This window comes from Eutrigla gurnardus (genome assembly GCF_963514095.1).
Source record: "Eutrigla gurnardus genome assembly, chromosome: 19".
Lineage (NCBI taxonomy): Eukaryota > Metazoa > Chordata > Actinopteri > Perciformes > Triglidae > Eutrigla > Eutrigla gurnardus.
Window position 1 is genome coordinate 21977607 of NC_139930.1, and position 23952 is coordinate 22001558.

The 23952-nt window shown below is 43.2% G+C and overlaps 2 protein-coding genes across 7 annotated transcripts in view; one reads left to right on the forward strand and one right to left on the reverse strand.

The window, feature by feature from the left end:
• The first annotated feature begins 244 nt into the window (after positions 1–244).
• Positions 245–10348, forward strand: LOC311029843 (kinesin-like protein KIF2A). The gene is made up of 21 exons (XM_084035240.1): positions 245–410; positions 1294–1388; positions 1900–2019; positions 2358–2415; positions 2861–2980; positions 3713–3813; positions 4486–4584; positions 5058–5112; positions 5207–5369; positions 5462–5552; positions 5625–5688; positions 5780–5871; positions 6880–7022; positions 7100–7304; positions 7483–7593; positions 7717–7784; positions 7893–7982; positions 8393–8537; positions 8867–8968; positions 9196–9331; positions 9533–10348. The coding sequence occupies exons 1-21, from the start codon at positions 350–352 to the stop codon at positions 9616–9618; spliced, it is 2205 nt and encodes a 734-aa protein (XP_083891366.1). The 5' UTR covers positions 245–349; the 3' UTR covers positions 9619–10348.
• Positions 10349–12982: 2634 nt separating this feature from the next.
• LOC311030062 (membrane-associated phosphatidylinositol transfer protein 2-like) overlaps positions 12983–23952 on the reverse strand; it is a 42291-nt gene continuing 31321 nt past the window's right edge. For 4 of the 6 annotated variants that reach the window (XM_084035599.1, XM_084035601.1, XM_084035598.1 and 1 more), the window contains 13 exons: positions 23633–23808; positions 22685–22855; positions 22449–22580; positions 21677–21838; positions 21283–21561; positions 20648–20796; positions 20128–20244; positions 19136–19252; positions 18895–19043; positions 18660–18809; positions 17978–18161; positions 17766–17894; positions 12983–17558 (listed from right to left, as the gene is read on the reverse strand). In XM_084035599.1, the coding sequence (XP_083891725.1) occupies positions 17190–17558; positions 17766–17894; positions 17978–18161; positions 18660–18809; positions 18895–19043; positions 19136–19252; positions 20128–20244; positions 20648–20796; positions 21283–21561; positions 21677–21838; positions 22449–22580; positions 22685–22855; positions 23633–23808 (2284 nt within the window). In that variant the 3' untranslated portion in view covers positions 12983–17189. The remainder of the gene's footprint in view (positions 17559–17765; positions 17895–17977; positions 18162–18659; positions 18810–18894; positions 19044–19135; positions 19253–20127; positions 20245–20647; positions 20797–21282; positions 21562–21676; positions 21839–22448; positions 22581–22684; positions 22856–23632; positions 23809–23952) is intronic. The other 2 variants (XM_084035603.1, XM_084035602.1) reach the window with 1 other exon arrangement.

Consider the following 23952-nt stretch of genomic DNA (forward strand, 5'->3'; position numbering starts at 1 on the left):
GGTATGATGTGTAATGCTGAAATTTGGACTGCCGGTTGGACAAACAACAAGAAGATATCACATTATGATCACATCTCTCACCAGTTTTTACAAACCAAACAATCAATTAATGGAGAAAATAATCAGAAAATGAGAGAAAAAAAGAAGCTCAATACTTCATCCACCCCTGCTACTTCAGAGGATGCTGCCTGCTTCACCACTCGCGCATGCGCAGCTGCTCCTCTCCTCCTCTCCTGCCTCTCCTATGACTGACCGCTAGTGACCTCAGTTTCTGCAGCAGCAGCGCGCACACACACTCACACACACAACCATACACACACATACACACACACACACGGCGCGAGGAGAGATGGCCGGTATATTCGGGAAGATCTTCGTCGGCATTTACGTGGAGATAAAGCGGAGCGACGGTACGTAGCTACACGCACAGCCGAGACACCGACACCGCTCTCCATCCGGCGGGTCCGGGGGAGAGCAGCTAACGTCACCGCTCGCCGCAGCGGGGTGTAACTGCTAAGCTAGCGGGCTCAGCTGCTACATCTCTCCGCCGGGATGTCGTGTCGAAAGTAAAATAAAAAAACGCCGGGGAGTGAAGCGTTAAAACGGAACAGAGATGTGTTTTTATGTCACGCCGCTGTCGGCTGTCAGTCAGGTGGTCACGCCGGTTGGCCGGCCAAGGGGGAGCGGGAGCTGCCGGTCGGGCGGATCCGTCCACCTGTGCACGCTCCCCGGCCAAATATACTGACACCTGCCCTCCCTGGCTCTCCTCTGCATCCCGGCTGAATCCCCTCCACTATGCATGGTATTAACTGCACTGCATCATCCGGCAGTGGCCTGTGAATCACGGGGCTGATGGATGTCTGCATGCACGGGGCCTCTCCCACCTCCCATCTCCCACTGCTGCTGCTGCTGCCACTATAATAACCTGCTTTAAAAGCATCTTTGTGCTCATTGTTTCCTTACCATTCAAACGTGTGGACGCGGCTGCCAAGATTATCAGCCAGTAAATGCAGCTCTCTAAGTTGTGAATGACAGGAGGGTAAAGTCCTCATCACCATCCATTATGAGCCACACCCATTAGCATCTCAGTGTACCATACCATATCAAAATGTGACTGCAGGACACTCAAACATTACGTGTTTTCTTCCTGATGTGTTTCTCGGTAAAGAGACGTGTTTGGTTTTCTGGGCACGTCCTCCTCCTGTGATTTATGGGCTAAAGCAGCATGTAGATCTAACTCTAAGGTCCCACGCAGCACTGAGCAGGCCCGGCATCTCTTTACTCTCACCGCAGGACGGATACACCAGGCGATGGTCACGTCACTGCACGAGGACAACGACAGCGTGACAGTGGAGTGGATCGAGAACGGGGACACCAAAGGGAAAGAGGTATAGCTGCCCTGAACTTGCTGTGCTGTGTAACCCGGACTTTCTGTGCATTCTTTGTGTGTCTAAATGTGTGCAGATTTACATGGCAAGAGCTTCCTGCTTCAGTGTCAAGTGTTGTCACAATAATGTTGCCTATAAGAAGCCTTTAAAATAGCCGTTATTGAAGGAAATAAGAAAAACGTCAATACAAAGAGAAATACCTCCAACTTCAATCTATGGATTATAGATTTCCCTAGAAAGAATTTGTTATGCATTCCTCAACATTTACACAGTTCTAAAACCAGAGATAACATTTCATTTAGGTTTTTGATATGTCATACTCTTCGCCCAATGATAGCTGGGATCGGCTCCAGCCCCCTCGCGACCCTGAATACAGGATAAGCGGTAGACAATGGATGGATGGATGGATATGTCATACTGTAAACGTGTAACGGTGCGCGAGGTTAGGATTCACCTGACTAAATAAAAGGTTATCATAATGAAAAAATAATGATCTTTGTTTGTGCCTCAGGTTGATCTGGAGAGCGTCTTTGCTCTGAATCCAGATGTTGCTCCTGATGAGGAGATACCGCAGAGTCCCGAGGCTTCTCTTCCTCCCTCCAGTGTTGGCAAAGCCAGCAAACTCCCCAAGGTCTGCTCCTACCGATTATCAATCCCTCAAACATGACACGTCCTATAGATTATTATCGTGACTGGAAAAGAACATGGTGGGTTTCCCCCCCCCATCAACTTTAGGACATTTTCAGCAGTGTTTTGCGTTTGCTTTATCATCTTTGCACGGGACATTTTTAGGGATAATTTGTATAAACTGTACCAGAAATACAATTTTGATTTCAGTTCGCAATCCTCCATGAAAGTTGACAGATTCCCACCTCTTCAGTCGTGTGTTCTTGAACAGTTTCTGTAAAATCAGCCTGTTTTTTTTTCCAACTCCGTAGTGGATTATGGTTCCATCTTTTTTATTTTCAGACCAAACGGACTACAGCGATACCTAAAGCTGAGAACGCTGCTCCGCGGGAAAACCGAGGTATGTTTAATGTACTGTGATCGCTGGCGATCCGAGCTGATATTACTGTCTTTTAGAGGCTGCAGCGGGAATCAGTCTGAAAGCACTTCTTGTGTTCAGGTCATGTTGAAAGGTTCTGTGAATTAAACGTATCCTTTGAGCAATTTCAACAAAGTTTTGTGTGAAGGGTTTGTGTTATAATAAATTTTGACATCTTTTGACACTTTTTTCCTGCAGACAAATATCGGTTTCATATATTGCTTATCAATCTCCTTAATTAGTAATAATCAGTATTGCCCTAAAAAATATCATATTACTGAGAAAAACAAAGCATTGTCATCTGAGAAACCAGAACCAACAAAGGTATAAAACTAAAACTATCTGCATGAAGAGATACCATTAGAGGTAAGTGGTAAAATAAGTCTATCAATAACACAAATGGATTGACTATCTTGGTGCTCCTCAGCTGCAGCGGTGGGAACCACCCGGGCCCGTCCCAGCCAGCACAGCCAAGCTGCAGAGCCTCCTCCCCCAGCCATCGCTCCCCAGTCTGCACTCAACATGACGATGCTGCAGCAGCAGAACGGTAACACACGCAGTCCACAGACCTGGATCACACAGGTCAGGATCTTATTCAAGCTGTTATAGCCTCTGACTAGATACTCAAGCTAGTCTGCACGACCCGGCGTGTTTTCTTCTGCTGGTTAATGTTCGGAGGCCACGACCAGTGATGTCATGCTCCCACACAGCTGTGGACTCGAGAGCGTCAAAGGCTCTTTCACAGTCGCTCACTGGTTTGGCTTCTGGACTTGGACTTATACTACAGCGCTTGTTTTAGTTTACAGCTGTGGCTGCTGGAATTAGCATAAACAAGCGCTACGTGGAAATAAAATAAATCTGCTGATTCAAGACTGAACAACTTTCAAACGTCACAGTATGGCTTCTAAGAATAAGCCTGGGGACTATTTTTACCATCTGAAACCAACAATGAATGTATTCTACAAACAGGTTGTGCGTATCCAAAGCCTGATACATCTTCTTCATCTGTGCCTTAGAAATCTATTGTTGTGGAAAAACCAGTAAGAAGTATGTATTTATGTAAAAGTAGCTATACGAGTGTCAAAAATACTCCGCTGCAAATATGTCCTGCATTCAAAAAGTAAGTGAAAATTTCCAGTTATTAAAAAAGAAATGTATTTCAAGTATCTCAATTATGAATCACGCTCAGTGCTCTCTGCCCTCAGACAAGCCTTGTGTCTTTAAATAATCTTGTTCATTCGTTGAGATTGTTTTGACTATTTTGCCGCCTCCTTTGCAGCGCGGAGGAAATCCAACTGTGTGAAGGAAGTGGAGAAACTACAAGAAAAACGAGAGAAGAGACGACTTCAGCAACAAGAGCTGAGAGAGAAGAAGGCACAGGTGAGGAGACGACACACACACACACACACACACACGCACACACACACACACACACACACAAACACACACACACACACACACACACACACACACACACACACACACACACACACACACACACAAACACACACACACACACACACACACACACACACACACATACACAAACACACACACACACACAGACACACACACACATACACAAACACACAAACACACACACACACACACACGCACGCACGCACGCACGCACACACACACACACACAAACACACACACACACACACACACACACACAAACACACACACACAAACACACACACACACACACACACACACAGGTTTAATGTTTCTTTTGAAAACCCCAGTAAGCTATTCTTCCTTCCTATTTTATTTTGAACTGTTAGAAAATACACATAAACAAAAACATGAGACAACTAAAAATCCAGAATTTATCAATATGCAAATAATGTTTAATTTCCAGAGTATTAGACACACGTCTCCGACTCCTGCATGACCTGTTCACTGTACGTTATCCTTTACTATTATGAGATATTCCCATAATATATAGATATATACTGACACACACTTCACCCTGCTGTGCCTAAATACAGAAAAAACTCTTATTGGTTGCTTGGGGGGTTTAATTAGTTTGTTTTTGTCTCATTTTAGGAAGTGGATGTCAATTTACCAAACTATGAAATCATGTGCATGATCAGAGACTTCAGAGCCAGTCTGGACTACAGGCCTTTAACCAGTAATGATGATCTGGTAAGTTTAGAGCCGTGTAAAACAACAGGAGCCTTCCATAGCTTACACATTAAAGAGGTGACTTTGACAAAGTCATATATTAAGTAAAATGTAAAAAAAAAGCAAGAGATTTTAATAGCGCTGCAACTAAGCCAAGATGAATCTTTAGATTTAGCCATTTAAACGTCCAACAGTCATTACATCTCATGCTGTGTGGCCGCTTTCTTTAAGTGAGATCCTCACATTTGTAAATATGCCAAATAAATGTGTCGGGTTCATTTCGGGGAAATGTGTGTAAGAGGATCCATGAGTCATCTAGAATATTACACAGGAAACCTTGAGGTTTTAGCATTTCACTCATTGTAAGCGTTATGTAGCGTCAATGAAGAGCTGAAACTGTAAACGTGGATTCTACAATGTTTGACGGGAAATAAAACGTCCAATCAAAGTCTCTTTCTGATGTCTAGAATTTATCTTTACCGTTGGCTTTTCAGATCGAGGATCACAAGATATGCGTGTGCGTACGAGCCCGTCCCCTCAATAAAAAAGGTAAGAGCAGCTTTATATGATCGGTTTCAGTAACAGATGTTTTTCTTTTGGAGCATTTTGTTTGTGCATGAACACATAAAACATCTCTCTTTAGAGCTGACGACGAAGGACTTGGACGTGATCACCATCCCCAGTAAGGACGTGGTGATGGTCCACGAGCCCAAGCAGAAAGTCGACCTGACCCGCTACCTGGAGAACCAAACCTTCCGATTCGACTACGCTTTTGACGAGAACTCCACCAATGAAATGGTTTACAGGTCAGTGTTTTGAGGACCCAAAATTACATTTTTTTTTTTCAAATCATTTTTTTATCATGTGAATAAATCGTGTAAAACATCTCTTCCTCCAGGTTCACCGCTCAGCCGCTGGTTGAGACCATTTTCGAGCGGGGGATGGCGACTTGTTTTGCTTACGGACAAACTGGAAGTGGAAAAACACATGTGAGTGCTTTGAGAAGTGTTCGTTTTTTAAAGCACTTTTTCCTGTTCTAACAAACGTGTATCTCCTTTCAGACAATGGGAGGCGACTTTTCAGGAAAGAACCAGGACTGCTCCAAAGGGATCTATGCTTTGTCTGGTTGGTTTCTCCCATAGAGCACCTCTCCTATTTTCACTGATGGCTGCTGTGTATGATTTATCTCAAGCTTCTCTTTTCTTTCCCCGTGCAGCCAGAGATGTCTTTCTCATGATAAAGAAGCCAAATTACAAGAAGTTGGATCTTCAGATCTTTGCCACATTTTTTGAGATTTACAGCGGGAAGGCAAGTGTATTTTAACACAATAAGTAATAGATGTGTTTAAGTAGGACCAAGTTTGTGTTGCCTGAGAAACTTTTGATACAAGTGTCCCCTGAAATTAATATTTATCAAGTGTCTCGGGGAAGGAAGTCGGCCCTAAAAATCTCAGAATGATGCATCGTTGGTCCTTGGAGTAAAAGCATTTCATCAAGTTTGGTCACTTAGGAGATTAATCTCATCTCTGCTGATGTTTAGGAGAGCTGCAGAGGTGTCCTGATCTGTTAGGAGTTTCTAGATGATGGCGTTCAGGCACAGGGAAGGCGATTTAGGAAACGCTCAGGCTCTTTAAAGATTGATTGGCCTCGGATGCAAAATAGTCTCATTGCCATCGAGCAGACGCCGGCGCTTTTCGGCAGTGAAATCCAGCTTTGCAACAGTAATGATTTTTGGGTTGTGACACAATCGACGATGTCAGCAGTAATAAATGAGACCTTGATCACGGATTCGTTCATCTTTCACCCCCAACGAGTGTAAAGTCATGAAAAAAATAATTCACAGGATATTGACTGCAAGGCTTTAATATTTGAGGCACGTTGTACATTATGTGTAGTTAAAGAGGAATTGGTATATGGTAGTATGCATTAGAAAATAATAATAAATCATATCTGCTGCTATTAAACACAACACTGTCACTCTGCCTTCTAATTTCTACTTTAATTGCTCTTGTATAGTTTCTATTTTTACATTATTCTGATTTCGGTTTTATTTTATATCGCTATTATTTATTTTTTTACTTTCAACAACTCTGGGAATCAACAAGGCCTTATTTTATCTTATCTTATATTTTTGCATCCATATAGACTACCTTTACTCACCTAGATTATTTACATTTCCACATTAAAGTCCTTTATACCATAGTCATAATTTCTACTTTAAATCAACAGCAGTCCTGCTCTGAGGTCATTTTAGTGCTGGTAGTGTTGAGATATCAGGTGAAACTTTTAACCAGATTGTGTATTTTTTTTAAAAAAGGTGTTTGACCTGCTAAACCGCAAAACTAAGTTACGGGTCCTGGAGGACGGGAAGCAGCAGGTGCAGGTGGTGGGGCTGCAGGAGAAGGAGGTGAAGTGCACAGAGGACGTCCTCAAACTCATCGAAGTGGGAAACAGCTGCAGGTAGGAGACGATCATTTAAAATAAAATTGAGAGAGTTTGTTCTGGTCCTCGACGGTTGGGCTCTGTGTCTCCTTCAGGACTTCTGGTCAGACCTCTGCGAATGCTCACTCTTCCCGGAGCCACGCCGTCTTCCAGATCATCCTCCGTCGGCGGGGGAAGATGCACGGAAAGTTCTCCCTTATTGACCTGGCGGGGAACGAGAGAGGGGCGGACACATCCAGCGCCGATCGCCAGACTCGACTCGAAGGAGCCGAGATCAACAAGAGCCTGCTGGCACTCAAGGTCTCCTCTTCACTACTGAAATATCCATGATATAGATATAATATAGATGTGACTTCACTGTAGTACAGTCAGCAGAGAGGTTTGAGTTGTGGGATGTGGAGGTTATGCAATCTCAGGAGTTTAGCGGTTTTAGGCTGCTCTGGTGTCGGCATTAATAAAGGTTTTGTCCAACCTGCAGGAGTGTATTCGAGCGCTGGGCAGAAACAAACCTCACACTCCGTTTAGAGCCAGCAAGTTAACCCAAGTACTGCGAGACTCCTTTATCGGAGAGAACTCCAGAACATGCATGGTAAGGCAAAATCAGAGATGCGTGTACTACACTGTACTTCTACCTTTTACTACTACTGTAGACTCATGCATTATTTAAATATAATACACATTGATCTAACTCTCCTAATGTTTCCCTGGACAGATTGCAACCATCTCTCCTGGAATGGCGTCATGCGAAAACACCTTGAACACGCTGAGATACGCCAACAGGTAGTACTGATTTAAAAAGCTTGAAATGTTGTAATATGAGAATGTTAACATGATAACATGATCTTCTCTTGGTTTTGTGTATTTCCGTCTCTCCTGCCACATTTCCAGAGTAAAGGAGTTTGGGATAAGTCCTTCGGACATTCCCTTCTCCCAGAGCGGAGGAGGAGGGAGTCGCTCCGAGCTCTCCCCTACTTACGAGTATGATCGATTTATACTACTCCCTTCACAGACAAGCTCCCACCATACAGCCAAAAAACATTTCACATTAATAACCACTTTTTTGTTGCTTCCTGCCCACTCAGAGTTGACCCCAAGTCACTTAGCTTCAATACCTTCCTTATGGTCAATAAAGCTCATGAAAAGACCAAAACCATTAAAACCAAGATGCACTATTTCCTCCATTCTTTTTTTTTTGCTTTCTCCACCATCCAGTATTTGTTCATGTTGACCTGCTTTTTTTATAATATTATCATACACCTGCACCGAGTCGTTCCCTACTGGCGTGTGTTGAGCATTTTCACCGGTCTGCACACTGCATGTCCCTCCCAACCATTCCTGCTACACGATGCACCTCAGCAGCGGTTACATTAGTGCCGTTGTTACTCTAGGGTGAAGGAACTCACTGTGGACCCTGCGGCAGCGATGGACATCCGTCAGGGAGGACACATTAACCAGCTGGAGGTTCTGGAGGCTCAGTGGGGAGTCGGGAGTTCTCCACAGAGAGACGATCTGAAGCTGCTCTGCGAACAGAATGTAAGACAAACACAGATTAGCTCTAGCTGTAACACAAATAGAGGTAAAAGCTGGGATAATATTTATAAGAAAAATAGAAATGTTCTGTAAACTGAAAACCAAAGAGTGCATAGACATAGATGCATACTTTACAGTGACAAAGGATGTGTACTTATTAAGAATTAAGTTGTGCATTAAAAACTGTAAAAAAAACAAACATCAGATTTGCGGCAAAACGCTACGATGGCGTCTCCTGTAACAGGTTTCAACTCACTGGACGTCCAGAAAGCAGACCGTTACATCACACAGTGTCTTTGGTCTATGACCAAACATGTTTATGTTCTCTGCAGGAGGAAGAGGTTTCCCCACAGCTCTTCACTTTCCATGAAGCCGTCTCCCAGCTGGTGGAGATGGAGGAGCAGGTTCTCGAGGACCACAGGGCCGTTTTCCAGGTACAGCAGAGCCTTCAGGGTCCGAAGCGGCTCCGAAAAGTCAGAGGGGCCTTATTTTAAATCATGAAAAGTGTGCAAAACCCACACATATTAATTCCTTCAAGCAGTTCCATAGCCAACTTTAGCTTAATTTAAAGCCGATGTTCATCCCCATACACTTTTATCAGCCTCATGTCTTACATTTTAACATTTTAAACAACGCAGGAAGTATTAAACTGTCCTTTCAGGAGTCAATCCGCTGGCTGGAAGACGAGAAGGTGCTTCTGGAAATGACGGAGGAGGTGGACTATGACGTCGAGTCATTCGCAACTCAACTAGAACAGATCCTGGACCAGAAGATCGACATTCTCACCGAGCTGAGAGGTGAAGATCACTCATCCATTCGTTCAATGTTTAGGCCCCTATCAGATGTTTCAGGTCGCTTTATGTTAATCTGACAGCAATTAAACGCCAATATTTCCCAAGTAACTGTAGGGGAATAGAAGTAGAAAGTGCAGTATTGGAGTAAATGTTATATTCCACCATGAGTAACCTGTGCTGTGATGTTATTCTCTCTTCTTTCAGATAAAGTCAAGTCTTTCCGTTCCACACTCCAGGAAGAGGAGCAAGCTAGCAAACAGATAACCCCGAAGAGGCCTCGTGCACTATAGACGCACGTAAAGATTTGATATTTCACTGTAATATTGACTTCGAGGATAAGGTGAAGGCCTGCTGCCGAGGAGGTCAAAGAGCTGATTTAGCTCGGCTGTGATTTTATGACTTACTGTCTTCTGTGCGTTTGGTCTCTCCTCCACCTCTTTGCTGTACAGGCTGCCGTCGCTTCCCATCATGCATCCGTCCATCCGTGAAAAACTGAAGAGCAGGCCGTCTTTGCTCTTCCCGTCCTCCCGTGAAGTGTGTTCACAAGGTTTTGTATGTGTGACATGTCACAAGTGCTTCATTCTAAACAAACAAAAAATAAATAAAAAATAAAAGGTGAATAAATATTTGTTTTAAATACATTTTTTTATATAGAGTCAAATCATAGCTTATCCTCACTTTGGCCAATTTTATAAAAACAACTTTTTTGCCATTTTGTGCAATATTTCACACATTTGACAGGATTTTATTCCCGTTCATCCCCCTGGTTTCAGCTCAGGCGTGAACGGGGCACGTCCAGTTTGTGTGTAAAAAGAGCCGCTGTGCGTTTGTGTTGATACTGTGTGTTGTAATAATGCGTTTGATTGAGAGAAAGCTTAAAAAAAAAAGAAAGAAAAAGAAAAAACACAAAACTAACCGTGCATTTCATTATTTGACCTAACGGGGGCACTATAATCAAAAACAAAGCAATTGATTTCAGAGCTTATTGAAACAGTGATTTTTCCCATCTGCCCAAATAAAGAAATTCTACTTCTTGATGCTGTACTTGTTTTTATTTCATATTATATGCAGTATTTATGATTGAATTCATGTTTTTCTGTTATCCTTAAATTATTTGATTGAGTGCTCACTTGCAGAAGATAATGCCATGATGGTTTTTAGGCCTGTTTAGTACGTTTTTGTTGTCAACAAATCCAATTAAAACACCTGTCAAGTCATTTTTCTTTTACCAGCTTCTTCTATCCTGTCAAAAGGATCTCCAAAGTAAATAATAAACACTTAAATAATTTCCTCAAACAGCTGAACACTCAAAACAAGAGGAAATTAGTGTACTTGCTGGGGATTATTTTCAGCTGCGGATTGACACACTGTAGAGAGTATTGATTGATTCCCAAATCGGAGGCTTTAACAAGGGTTTGCTCAAATAATTTCCAATTATTAAAGAAAGTACAACTTAGATTGGGCGCAGACAAGACAAATAACATGACAATAAGTAACGTACACAGCTGCTGGCAGTCTGAGTAGTTTAAACTTTTATGTTGATAACGGTCGAACCTCCTCACTTCGTCATCACCATCCGCCTGTAGCATCTAAGCTAACGTTAGCTTAACGGCTGTCCCTCCAGTACGTTTAAAACTAAAAACGTTACAACACGAAACAAAGAAACACAGTTTAGAAATACTTGAGGCTGTTTTAAGATACATTCGGTTCCTTCTCTGTGTGTTTGTTTTTTAACATCGTCAGTTTATTATCTATTAAACGACTTTTTCCCGCCTCAGCTCAAGTTATAACTCACCGATAGAAGATGTCCGTTCCGTCCAACTAAAGAAACAGCCTTTTGAAAACCTCATTATTCATCTTCCGGTCCGTAAATATACCTGTGAACAGTCCGACTAACAGGTCGTCCGTCCTCGGGGGGCGACTGCACCAAACACCGGTGTATCTGGAGGTAACGCGGGTGTTTCCTCCGGAGGTTCTCGAAGCTGGTTTACAGGTTTAGCGGTAAGGGGGGGTCACTTGGATTTGTTTTTGTTGGCCAACCGTTTTTTGCGTTCATTCAACGCGAAGCGCCTTGAACTTGCATTCTCTCTTATGGCCACCAGGGGGCAACTGCTCTGATTGTACAGAAGTCAATGGGAAAATGAACCCACTACTCTCGTGATGTATTATTGTTTTGCCTTTTCTGAAATATGAGCTTTGAGTTTGAACTGATAAAGGCTCATTCAAGTTCAAATTCTTAATTATCAGGTGCAAAATAATTACAGTTGTAGCAATTATAATGTTGGTTTCAGGCTCATGAATATCCAATAAGTAAATAAATGTAAGTTGTAATGATTTTTCACGTGAATGACTTAGTAACCAACAAACAGACCCACCGCTAGCATGGCTGATAAAATCACACACAACGCATGTTGAGTTACCGTCCAAATGTATTTATTCCACAGAACAGACAATGGTGGAGAGAGTCGGGCAGAGGTCATCCCGATCGGCCCGGACACGTATGAACCAGGAGACACCAGTACCTACTGTATCCTCCGTCTGAAAACAACAATGGTGCTGTTAATCAAATACACAGTGTTTGTATCAGTGGGTGTCAACGTCATGAATGACGGGGGAGAACACCTTCCAATCAGGTAAAAAGAGTTTACGGCCATCCGTATACAGAATACATAGAAATACTGGTCAGACTTTCTTTTAAAGCCCCACGTTTAGCATTTAGAAGCAGCATATTAACACTGAATTAATGGTTTATAACACTATGAAGCATCTATTATATGTAAATGCTAAAAAAAAATTTATTTTTTAATTACATACATATGTGAATACATTCTAACAGTGTTATAAAGCATTTATTAACTGTTTACAGGCAGGTTTAACACGGTTTACAAATAAAACCCATTAAATTCTATAATTATAAATATGTAATAATATGTAATTTACTATTTATTATGCATTATGGACACTTTATACTGTAGGGAGATTTTAAGTTGTTACAAATAAGACAATATCCTTATAACTGCTTACAACTCCATTACAGTGTGTAAGAAACGACGTGTTAATAAACCGTTATTACATGTTTATACTGCTTTTTTAATGCTAAATAAAAGGGGTAAAATTAAGTGAAGTTGTTTAAAATTTTGTGCATGTCAAACCCAAATCTAATGTCAAAACGCTGCATGTATCCAGAAATATATCTGAATTATTGCCACCATATATTTTGACACTTTAATATACTGCATGCATGTCAAAAGACCTACAGCTTTCTAGTGTTTGTGATGTTTTAGTTCAGCTGTATGAAATAAAATATAAATCATATAAAATGTTGGTAAAACGTAATGAGGCACCCATTATACATGAGTTATAAGCTGTGAGTAATGGCTTTATTAATAGTTTATAAATCATCAAAAACTGATTTTCATATTGCAGATTGTGAAAAATCCCTTAGGCTAGTGTTTTTTATTTAAAACATTCTTTTAATAAACCATCCCGTCTGCAGTTATTCATATTAATAAGTCGATGTTATTGGCTCTTACCTGAACTATAAAGCATTACTAAATTGTTTATTAAAGGAAAAGTTCGCAATTTTGGAAACAGGGGGAACTGTTAGCCAGTCTCTGTCCGGTAACAAAAGAACAAAAACAAACCAACTAAATATTTCTCCCTGAATTAGAACAAACTAACTACAGGTCTGAATACGACCTAACTGCGCTGCGCTGATGATTTCCTAAAAGGCAGAACTGTTTCTTTAACTATTAATAGAGCAATCACTTACAACTTCTTCATATGGAGTGCTTTATCAGAAAGTGGTGGTAAAAACTTTAGCTGACAATAATACTGGACTGTGTATTTTAAACCAAACTGTATGTGTCAATAACTTATTCTCAAATATAATCAGCAATAGGTATTGATATTATATAGATATATATAATGTATACATTTCTTTAAACAGCGAGGACATTAGTGGACAACATGACTGGTTTATTCTCGTTAAGCATGAAGGTTAAGTAGTTCCGATTCGACTGGATGACATGCAACAGCTTGTTAAATAGAGCTGCTTCGTTTGTGGGTTGTTGTTTTTTTCACGTTTTCATGCTGACTGAAAAACCAGTTATATTTCAAAGGTTTTGTAAAATACTCCGGTTTGAAAAATAGGTACAGTAAGTCCTATAAAATGCTCAGCGGTTGAGAGACAGCAGTTTGACGGCGTAGCGCCGATACAAATCGTTTTCACGAGGTGTGGGTGGAGTGTGTACGCTTCCAGACTGTAGCTTTGTATCGTGGTAGATTTGTGCCCCTGCTGTGAAAGTGTTTATTTTTGTTTTTTTGTATGGCTGTGATTGGAACAATAATATTGCACTGGTAAAAACAAAAAAAAGAACTTTCCCATGTTGGTCCGTAACCTTAATGACCGCCAAAAGTGAAAAAAAAAAAAAAAAATGCTACATATTTTTTCAAATATATTTCACCTGAAATTTCCAGAGTAACATCATGATCTTTAGGTAAATAAATAACTCTCAGCCATATAAGTTCCTACATATACATCTTTACAGTATGTACACACGGACACATCCACGGCTGGCCAACAGCCTCAGAATCCAAATGGGCGGACAACTTTTCCTTCTCGGACATTAGATTAAAAGTGTGAAGTCACCAAAAAAAAAAACGCTCTCAGTACTCTCCTCCCCTTCCTCCTATGATAAAAAGGCTGCCGTCTAAATCAGGGTTTTTTAAACTTTGACCCAGTACCCCAGTGACACACGTCCATGGATGCATCACAGACAGGAAGTGCTGATAGCCAGAGGTGGGAAGTAACAAAGTACAAATACTTTGTTGCTGTACTTAAGTAGAATTTTCAGGTATATGTACTTTTGCTTGATTATTTATTTTCCTGGGAACTTTTTACTTTTACTCCCTACATTTTAAAACAAATATCTGTACTTTCTCCTCCTCACATTTTCAAAACAGGCTTGTTACTTTATACATTTGAGGGGAATTATCGATTATTCGTATCATTAATATGATGTGAGATTCAGTTAGCGGTGTAAATAAAACAGCCAGTAGAAATGTCCTTCATAGGCATACCTTTTACTTTATACTTTGAGTACATTTCAGAGCCTGTACTTTTTCACTTTTACTTGAGTAAAGAAGTAGATTCAGTACTTCTACTTGAGTAAAGAATATCTGTACTTTTGACACCTCTGCTAAAAGCTACTTCAGCATACTTTTATTTGCCAAAATGTAAACATGAAAAAATGGCATAACTCACTGAATCAATAGCAACATTACTTCCTGTTTACATCGTGATCATCTTCTGTATATAGAAGTAAGACGAAGAATAAGAATAGCAGGATGGAGGAGTCACACTTTAAAAAAAAAAAAAAACCTTGGTCTAAAAACTTCTCATCTACAACCGTTTACAGTTTGGCACATTTACTTACATTATTTTCAGATCCTGACTAAATGTACAGATGTGTGCGCACCTGCACATACGGTAAACCCTGAAATTAAGAAAAGAAAGTGTCATGCACTACAGAGGTGTCCAAATGTAGCGACATGAGATGGTAACTACAGTATACTTCCACCGGAAACTAGTGCAAAAAAACCAACAACAACAATGAGGTCACACAGTTGATTAACTACAGTATTTAGAGAATGATTTTGGCTTCTGTGGCGGGGTGGAGACGCTGCCGACCACACGGGGAGCGGAGACGTCGTGGTGTGTGGAAGCTGGACATGAAACAACAGCATAGCAAAACGTAGTGAACAGGAGCTACAGCCGCTCCACAAGGCTCACATTTCTTTCCCCAATAGTCAGACGGCAGTGTGAATGTGGAAACAGTTTTTCTTGCTGGAATCACTAATCCGGTTTGTACCGTATAGGATGATGTGGCCAACATCTCCTATCCTGGTAGAGGGCATTTTATTTACATAACAATATTGCATGATTTTCTGGTAATTCAAGAAATAGAAATGAAACAACCAATAGGAAAGCCTATTTTTGCATTCTCCTATATTGATGAATGACTTCCCATTCATACTGCTTATTCAAGGACCCCTTCTTATTTTGCTTCCAGTGTAGGTGATAATCAAGTGGATGTCTATCAGACAAAGAACTGTGATACAGTCCAGTAATTTGTCTAAAATATTGTGCGATACTAAATAGTCGAGATGAAGATTGCACAGGAGGAAGGAAGACAGCAAGCAGCAACTGTTTCACTGTAAACACAGACACCTGACTATTGTATGGAGACAGACTTTGGGAAACAGCGAACCTGTCCTTTAACGAGCGGGGACGGCGTCGGCACTGGAAACTATTCTCTGCACAAGTGTTTTTAGAACCAGAGATGTGACGTTTGTATGAAAACACACATAAGACAGAAGCAACGACGAGACGTTTGCTCTGATGGTGGCACCCGTCATTCTCTCCACGTTCACCACCTCAAGGGTCCGTCTCCCACTTTTCATGCCTTCCCCCGGGTGAGATTCATGCCGAAGCGCTTCTCGGCCCATTCTTTAGTCTGTTTGGTTAAAAATGCTGAAAGATTCACAGCCGTGTGGAAACGCTGCCTCCGTCCCTCCCAGAGTCCAGCCTGGCATGAAACGGGCTCCTCAGCAGAAACACCACGTCCGTCCAAAAGAGCAAAAAGCCGGGGGGAACAAGTGTGTCCCGGCAGCAGCAGCACGTGTGTGTGTGGGGGGGGGCAGAACACACCCAACTGGTGGATCAGAGGTATTGCAAGCAGATGAATATATAAAGGGATTGTTGCTGTGGACTGTACAAAGTTTCAGTTGTTGCTGCATGCTGTTTGTCTGCTGTCTGTTCCACCTGTGGAGCAACTTGTCGAATATTAAGGCCTTGGATGGCCCAGAGGCCACACTGAAAGGGAAAATACTACAGAGTCTCACACACGGGGGGGATGTAGCATGTTCTCTGACTACTGAGTCATTCTGATACATCTCTACTCCTCAGATGTTTAGAAGGATCAATTACCTCTCGTCGTATCAAACCACGCAGATGATTTTGGTTTTATGTGCCCAACTGTGATTTCATTTAAATAAGATTAAGATTCTGCTCCGTGAGGTTGCACTTGGGCTAATTGCTAATATCGGCTCGACAACATGCATTCAGCGACGATGCTAACCTGGTGATGCTTGTTCAAATTCAACATGTCCTTCCAGAATGAGCATGGGAGTGTGTTTGGGTCGAGGCAGTGATCTACCTGCATGGACAGGCGTGACAAAAGGCAAGTGAGACAACAAGTGTCTCCGGATGAACCGACTCTGTGTTTTGTACTTAGTTATTGCCAGTCACGTTCTGGGTGGAGTTGTGTTTGAAACGTGTGGTCGCTCGGCCGACAGGAACAGAAGTGGGAGTCACTGGCTCTTTGACGGCGGACTCGGCCTCAAACCGGCGCTCCACCGTTTGAAGACGAGTGCAGGATGTCCTGAGCTCATGAGGGTGTGAATGCTTGGACATTTGTTATTTACGTACGCGTGTGTTCGGAGAGGGGAGGTGGGGGAGGAGGGGGGTCCCGTTATACGAGATTAGTTTAAGGCTTACAATATTTCATTTAATCCATCCTTGTTTTGTTTAATCTGTGAATGATGTATCCTATAAAAGTATAACTGTAAAAGAGTCATGCTACAGAATCATCTGTTGTTCGTTGGATCCCACTTGGCCTTATTAGTCCACTCCTCCTGGATGGATCCCTTTCCATCCCTCCTTCCCTTTTCACAAACCATCCATCCAGTGTGTTCGTCCTACAACCCCATCTCTTTCATTTCTACAACACAAACCCTCCGTTTCCAGTCCAGAGATCATGGTGGCTCAGGCCGGGGTCCCAAACAACCACTTTGAACCTTATTTTGGGCCGAGTAACCCTCCGCTGCCCTCCTTGGTGCTCCCGCTGCGTCCCCAGCACCCGGCGGCTATGCTCATGCTCCTCTGGGTCGCCGGCCCGACCCCTCGATCCCGCTCCATCTCGCACTGGCTCTGGGTTCGCTCGGTCCGCCCCGGCTGGTTGGGGGAGCCTGACCCCGCCCCTCCCGGTTGCTGAGAGGAGATGGTGCGAAAGATGTGATTGCGCTTGCGGAGGAAGTCTCCTCCGGTCGCACCCAGCCCGAAGCTGCCTTTGCGGAGGACCATGCGGGTGCTGGCGGACTTGGCGGGACGAGACCTCTGGTTGTACTCCAGCTGGGACAGATGGGAAGCGTAGCCGTCCGAGATGAACTAGAGGAGACGTAACATCAATTACATTTGGTTTGCTAACCTGTACGGAGAGCTCGCTCGAGCTCAAACACAATGATAATAAAACCTTTTCATAGCCGTTTCAATAACAGTCAGGCACTTTTACTTTTTATACTCAAATACATTTTTTTTGGGCTGTTTGATTGGGTGTAATGCAGTCTGCCTTTACACTGAGGATCTGCTCCATACCTGACACTGGTGCTGCATTTTCTTCGTGGGCCTCCCCACTATGTAGATGTGTGACGGAGGCAGGCCGATAGACGAGTACACAGAGATGTCCTTGGTGGAGCCGTAGGCTGCAAAGATCCTCATCTGGGCCTAATCGGAGAGGGAGGCCGGCTTTTAGAGACTTCGAGGATTTCATCACAGCGTTGCCTCGAACTCACAGCAGCCGGACTTACCTCGTTGATGAGGCACTTGAGGAAGTTGGCCTTGTGCCGCAGCGGGTCGTGAACCAGCCCGTCGCAGAAGGAGACGACGCCGTGAGGGAAGTTGTGCTGAGAGAGCCAGGCCACCACGCGCTGCTTCTGCATGTCAGGACGACCCGTTACGTACACTATCAAGTAGCCCAAGTCCTGCCAGTATCTGCAGAAGATGCCAACATATATACGGAGCACAGCGTCAGTTTAGGCAGCGTTTGTATCCAATACCAGGAAAATATGTCTTCAGCTGCTTAATGCTCCACTATGTTCACCAGCTAGTCTCTAACTGTGTGTTTTCATGTGGCGTACACTGAGTTTTTACTACAAACAGGCGCCTGCTGCGGCCAGAAACCAAAGTGAGAGAGTGGTGAGAGTGAACCAAGGCAATCAAATGAGCTGGAAGTGTCTATAAGGCTGCAGAGTTGGTGATTAATCATCATTATGAGCGACACCTCTGACATAATGCATGGTCATTTAATCAATGTTCGGATGAAAATGAGTGCTGCTTTAAAGCAAACTGTTCTGTTAAGTTTATACAGATTGTTTAAGTTAGTAAAACATGCTTCTGTACTTACTGCGAAAAAAGAACAAGACAACAACAAACACGTAGCGACGTCTGCTTCCCGATAACTCGTACCAACGTAGAATAAATGATCCTCACCTCACCACATCCACAGCTCCGGCTCGAACCTTTGGATCGCTGCCCATTATAGACACACTGGCGGCAAATGACCCGTCAATGCTGAACACAACAAACTCGGTTCCCCGCGGAACAATGGAGAGATAGCTGTCTGCAACTGTGTGGTCGCCCCTGAGACAGAAAATATGGACGTTACTGTGGGGAGATTTACGAGGACATTTTTTTTTTAACGTGAAATAAAAATGGCGTAGCATACCTGACCACCATTTTGACCGGATACACCCCGATGCTGAGCTTTTTGCCCTGGGGGATTAGATAAGAGACACGTCCACTGCTGTTGGTGAGCTCCGTGTTAAAGAACACCCACTCTCCGGAAGGAGGCTGGGTCATGATGTGGATGTCAATCTGCAGGAAGTGAAACACAAGGACTTTAAGAGCGCTGCGTGAGCTCCATGACACAGACTACACAGCTCCCCCTGTTGTCTGGTCGCCTGTACCTTCTCTCCGGTGAGGGTGACCATGTCCAGGGGGCCGTACATGAAACGTCCCATCACCATCTGGGCTCCGTCCTCCGTGAACACAGCGTCGTTCACTCGGTGGTTCGCAGTCACGTTCTGAAGCAAAAGAGAGGACGAAACAGGAAGTCAAACTACTGCCGTCCTCTTCCTTAATGTTGGTGAGACATTTACTGTGATTACAGTTTCCGTTTGATTCTCTAAGGAGAGTCTTCTTACTTCTTACTTAACTGCCAAATCCACATGAGAGAGGCTCCTAATTGAAATGTTAATTAAGCTCAGCAATTAAGCTTTAGAAGCAGTAGCGAGTGATTTTTATGCCCCGTCCTCTGGTTTTCAGTGTTTTTGGGGGCTGTGTGCAGAGTTGGGAGAAGCACCAACATCATCTACTTAATTAAAGGCAACAATGCAATTATGTAAAGATAACCATTACAAGCCCTGTATTTAAAAGTATCAGACGTAAAAGTACTCATTGGGCAGTAAAATGTCTCCAGTGAGTGATCATTTTCAGTGAGTAGTGAAGCATCATGTTCCAGATGGAGCTACTTTGAACTATTTTATATACAGTCAGCTAGTTTATCTGTTCCCAACCTGCGGGTCAGGATCCTCCAAAGTTCTGATATTCTTTCTTTCAATACATGTTCATTTTACGCCTTTCCTCTGACAGTTATTAAAATTAAACTATCCAAGAAGTTTACCTCCAAATCTACAAAACCAACCTGAAAATGATCAATAGAGACACGCCTGCATCAAGTATTTATAGAGTTTGAAGACATTGTTAACCGCTTAAATTAAGGTCTGTATCAATTCATGTAATCATTGCTAATAATGTTAGTTTAAATGTGGTGATTCATCCATATTTGCAATAACAGTCTTGTGGATGTTGACTGAACGACACTGAGTAAAAAAAAAGACATTATTACATCTAAGTTTAAACAGAGTCTGCAGGAAATGAAAGCAAACGGAGATCTTACCCTGATTTTAACATGAGTCCTCTTGCGGAGCCATTTCTCTCGGGGTTTGGAAGGAGTGAACTCAGACACTTCTTTACCATCCAGCTCCAAAATACTGGAGTTCTCATGTCTCATCACCTGGGGAAGATAATTCATTTTAAATAAAAAGTCCAGATCATTTTTAGTGCATCTCTGTTTTTCACACTAAATGATTCAGTTTCCTGGTCATCCTGATTCTTCACACAGCTGCTGCTCTCCTCAGCCCTCCACAGCTAATGTGATGATGAAGTAGTTAATATAAGGTTTTAGATTTGGTTTTGTTACTAAAGTAGGCACGTTCTCTGATTTATTTCTTGGCATCTTTATCTGTATATTCTTGTCAATGACAGGAATGAAGTATTTCTTAAAAAAAACTAAACTCGAAAAGAAGTCAAACACATTTCATTTCAAGATATTGTCGAAAGTGATGGATCCCAACTGTCAAATATACACTTTCATTTTGAAGATAAGATCAGCGTTATGGACAGAAATGGCTGTGAACCTGTCTGAGCAAGAAAGAGACGACGTCTGTAGACTCCCAGTAGGAGGCGTGGAAAAGATGCGGCAGAGCCACTGTGGGAAACGCCGTCAGGGCGTCAGGGCAGTAGAGCGCGTAGTCCATCCTCTTGCTGCCCCACCACCGAGAAGCAACTGCAACCGGGAGGGAAAGATGGAACAGAGAGACACGGAGTGAGTTTAAGTATCAGAACATCCAGCAGATGGATCTTTTCGTTCGAAGTAAACTGTAATTATCATAAAGTGGGAAGTAGGAAGGTTTTAACGGATTGCACTAGGAGGCACTAGACTCCAAACTATGAGTAAAGACACACAGTGAAGAGTTGTGACGAGGTTCTCAAAAGAAAAACTTGCAAGAAAAACCACAGCTCACACTCTGTGAGAACCTTGTAGTTTTATCCTAGTGTTCTTGCAAAAAGAAATCCCAGAAGTGGTTCTCATGAAGCCGAGCTTGAGAGATGATTACGGGTCTCACTTGTAATTTTTTTTTTTGAGACAAGACTAATGAGGAAGACTATCGGAGAGAGGAAGATGCCAGAGGAGGAAGGAAAGAGCACAGGGAATGAGGATGGAGCTTAGCATCCTTCCCTCAATGTCCTCTTACTACAGCTCCCAGGGTACCTTGCTCTATGTTCTTCAGCACCCCGGGCAACGCGGAAGCAGAGCTGATGTCTGTGATGTCAGACGTGACATTGATGGAGTCAGAGGTCACTTCAGAGGTCACGTCAGAGCTAATGTCCGAGCCCCGCTCAGACTCCACGCCGTTGGGTTTCGGGAACACCTGACGGATTGTCTTTCGAGAGCGCAGCGACGAGCTCCGAGAGACAAATTTATTGTAGGGAAGAGCCAGCTGGGACAGCAGGCTTGGGCTTTTAGAGCGTCTGACTTCACGTTTGTGTGCTGAGGGGACGTTTGGAGGGAGGAAATGAGAAGGTCAACATGTGAACTGTCCAGCTCGTGGACCAAAAACCTGGGTCTCACACACACACACACAGGAGGTTAGAGGTCAACTTACTCGTGGCGATGTTGGAGGCCGTGTAAGAGTCGGCTAAGCCTGACACCTGGCTGGCAATGCTGGCCTCGCTGGCCCTGCGGTTGCAGCGGAGGTGAGGGACCCCCGGCGACGTGGACGATGGGAACTGGCCGTCCACAAAAATATGTGAGTGAAGAGAATCGGCTGCAGAGACAGAAGGGAGGAGTTAGAGTCATACTCTTCACTGCAAAGAAGAAAAGAACATCTTTATTTCTGTACTGGCAGTTTGCAAACACACACACACACCTTTTTTTTTTGTCCAGGTGCTGTGAATTCTGCCTATTCATCACTGCCTTTATCATAAAGGTGATGAGCAACCACTTCTCTCATGTAATAAGGTTAAACTTTCTATGAGAGCAGGTAACAGAGCTGCGAGTCAGCAAAGTCATTGGTTAACGCTACTAACAAATCTGACGGGGCAAGAAACACCGGCAACAGATGATGAGTCAGGTTGTAAACAAGTTTATTTGGAAGTAAAACTGAAACTAAGTGCATTTGTCACTCATAATCCACACGATTTTTTGTTTTCAGCAATTAAGGGAATAGAATTTTTTACTTGGGTGGAAATATTTCAAGTTGTGGGAATAAAACATTTGCCTCATTTGCGTCTTTGCATTGATGTATTAAAATAATGAAAAATTCTCTTCATGTATGTAACGCACCTTTAGACTGGTTATAGGAATGTGCCTTTAAATACGTCAAAGACTGCAGCAGAAAAACAAACACGAGAGGGACAAAGCTACCAGATACGTACTGTCGGTGTGGTGCTGCCAGTTGAGGACGGGCACGGGGATGGAGGTCTCATTGACGGTGCTGTCCTGGCAGCGGTAGGAGACTGCACCAGCAGACTCCATCAGAAGCTGGGGGTTACTCTGCACGGTCTCAACTATGATGCCGGATGAAGGGAGGAAGACAGAGGCCCAAAAGACTCATCTACATGTATCATACTAGCAGCGAAATGTCTCATTGTGTCCGTGTGTGCAGACTCACCCAAGAGAGCCGAGTGTCCGTCGCCCAGAGGAAAGCGCTGGTAACGAGGGACGCTGAAGGGAGGCAGCAGGTGGAACCTCTTGTCCAGGAGAGGCTCGAGGCGGGAGGCTGACGGATCGGCTGGATGAAACAGGTTGTAAACCTGCTGACAGGCCGGACGCAGAGCGGACACTGGAGAGGGGGGTGAAACACAACAGGAGTTAAGATTCTGAAAAAGAGCTTTAAAAAAAATATGTAATCACACCCAGTAGTGATGTCATGGTGTACTGGCACACCCCAGAGTACACTTCTACATCAGCCTGGTAAGAAATTAAACTGCTGGAGCTCAACACATTTTCAACTGCTGTTGAGGCGGTTAGTTTTGCATAAATCCTGCAAACAAGAGGAAACAACAAGCCCGGCTATGTCCAAAAGTTGTTTTAAAAATCTGCTTACCAGCACCTCGAAAGCTCATTAAGAAAAAATAAAGTAATGCCAGACAAAATATGTCTTGTAAAAAAGAGGCGCCATAATAATCTGCAGCTCCAGCTCACTGTTGCACTTTAGTTGTGTTGTTTTCGTTGAGTTATATTTTGTTTTTCAAAACTGTGAGAAAAACAAGACACGAAAAATGCAACAAAAACAACTTTAATCATATCTCAATGGAAATGAGTCCAGCTGTTCACCCAACAGCTGCAGGTCATGAACCTCCCTCCTTCAAACTCCAAAAGATACATAATACAGTCAGATTCGCAGCCAAAAACCAGTTCAGCCTTTGAGATCAGAAGCATGACCTCTGAGCCCTGACACCTGCTTTCCAGCTGCTGGAGACCGAGTATATCACACAGGGGGAAAAAACACCAGAAGCTACAAATAACCACTTCCTTTTCATATGAAACAAGGACAAATCAGCCATGTGAGGAACACCATGATAAACTAAAACGAAAAGGAGGAGAAAACCTTCCTCACCATCTAACGAGGGCACCACAGTCTTCCTCAGCGCGAGCACCAGCCCGAGAGGAGAGCCGAACATGAAGAAGTCCGTCACCTCGAAGTCGAACTTTCCCAAAGAGCCTCCTTCCAGCATCGTGCTGCTGCTGGAGCGCCGCGAGCCGGGCTCCCCGAGGAGCACGCTGGAGTGAAGACTGACAACATCCATACAACCAGCTTTAATGTGTGTGACTTATTTGTCCATTACTAAAACTAAATTAAAACGACATAAAAAGTACCCTTTGAATTAGACATGAAGTAGCAACAAAACAGCTGGGACAGTGAATGAAAACATCTCA

Coding starts and splice junctions, on each gene's coding strand:
- LOC311029843 (XM_084035240.1), top strand. CDS start 350: ATGGCCGGTATATTCGGGAAGATCTTCGTCGGCATTTACGTGGAGATA. Junction 5,553..5,624: donor CTGGAAGTGGAAAAACACAT/GTGAGTGCTTTG, acceptor ATCTCCTTTCAG/ACAATGGGAGGCGACTTTTC. Junction 7,023..7,099: donor GAAGTGGGAAACAGCTGCAG/GTAGGAGACGAT, acceptor TGTCTCCTTCAG/GACTTCTGGTCAGACCTCTG.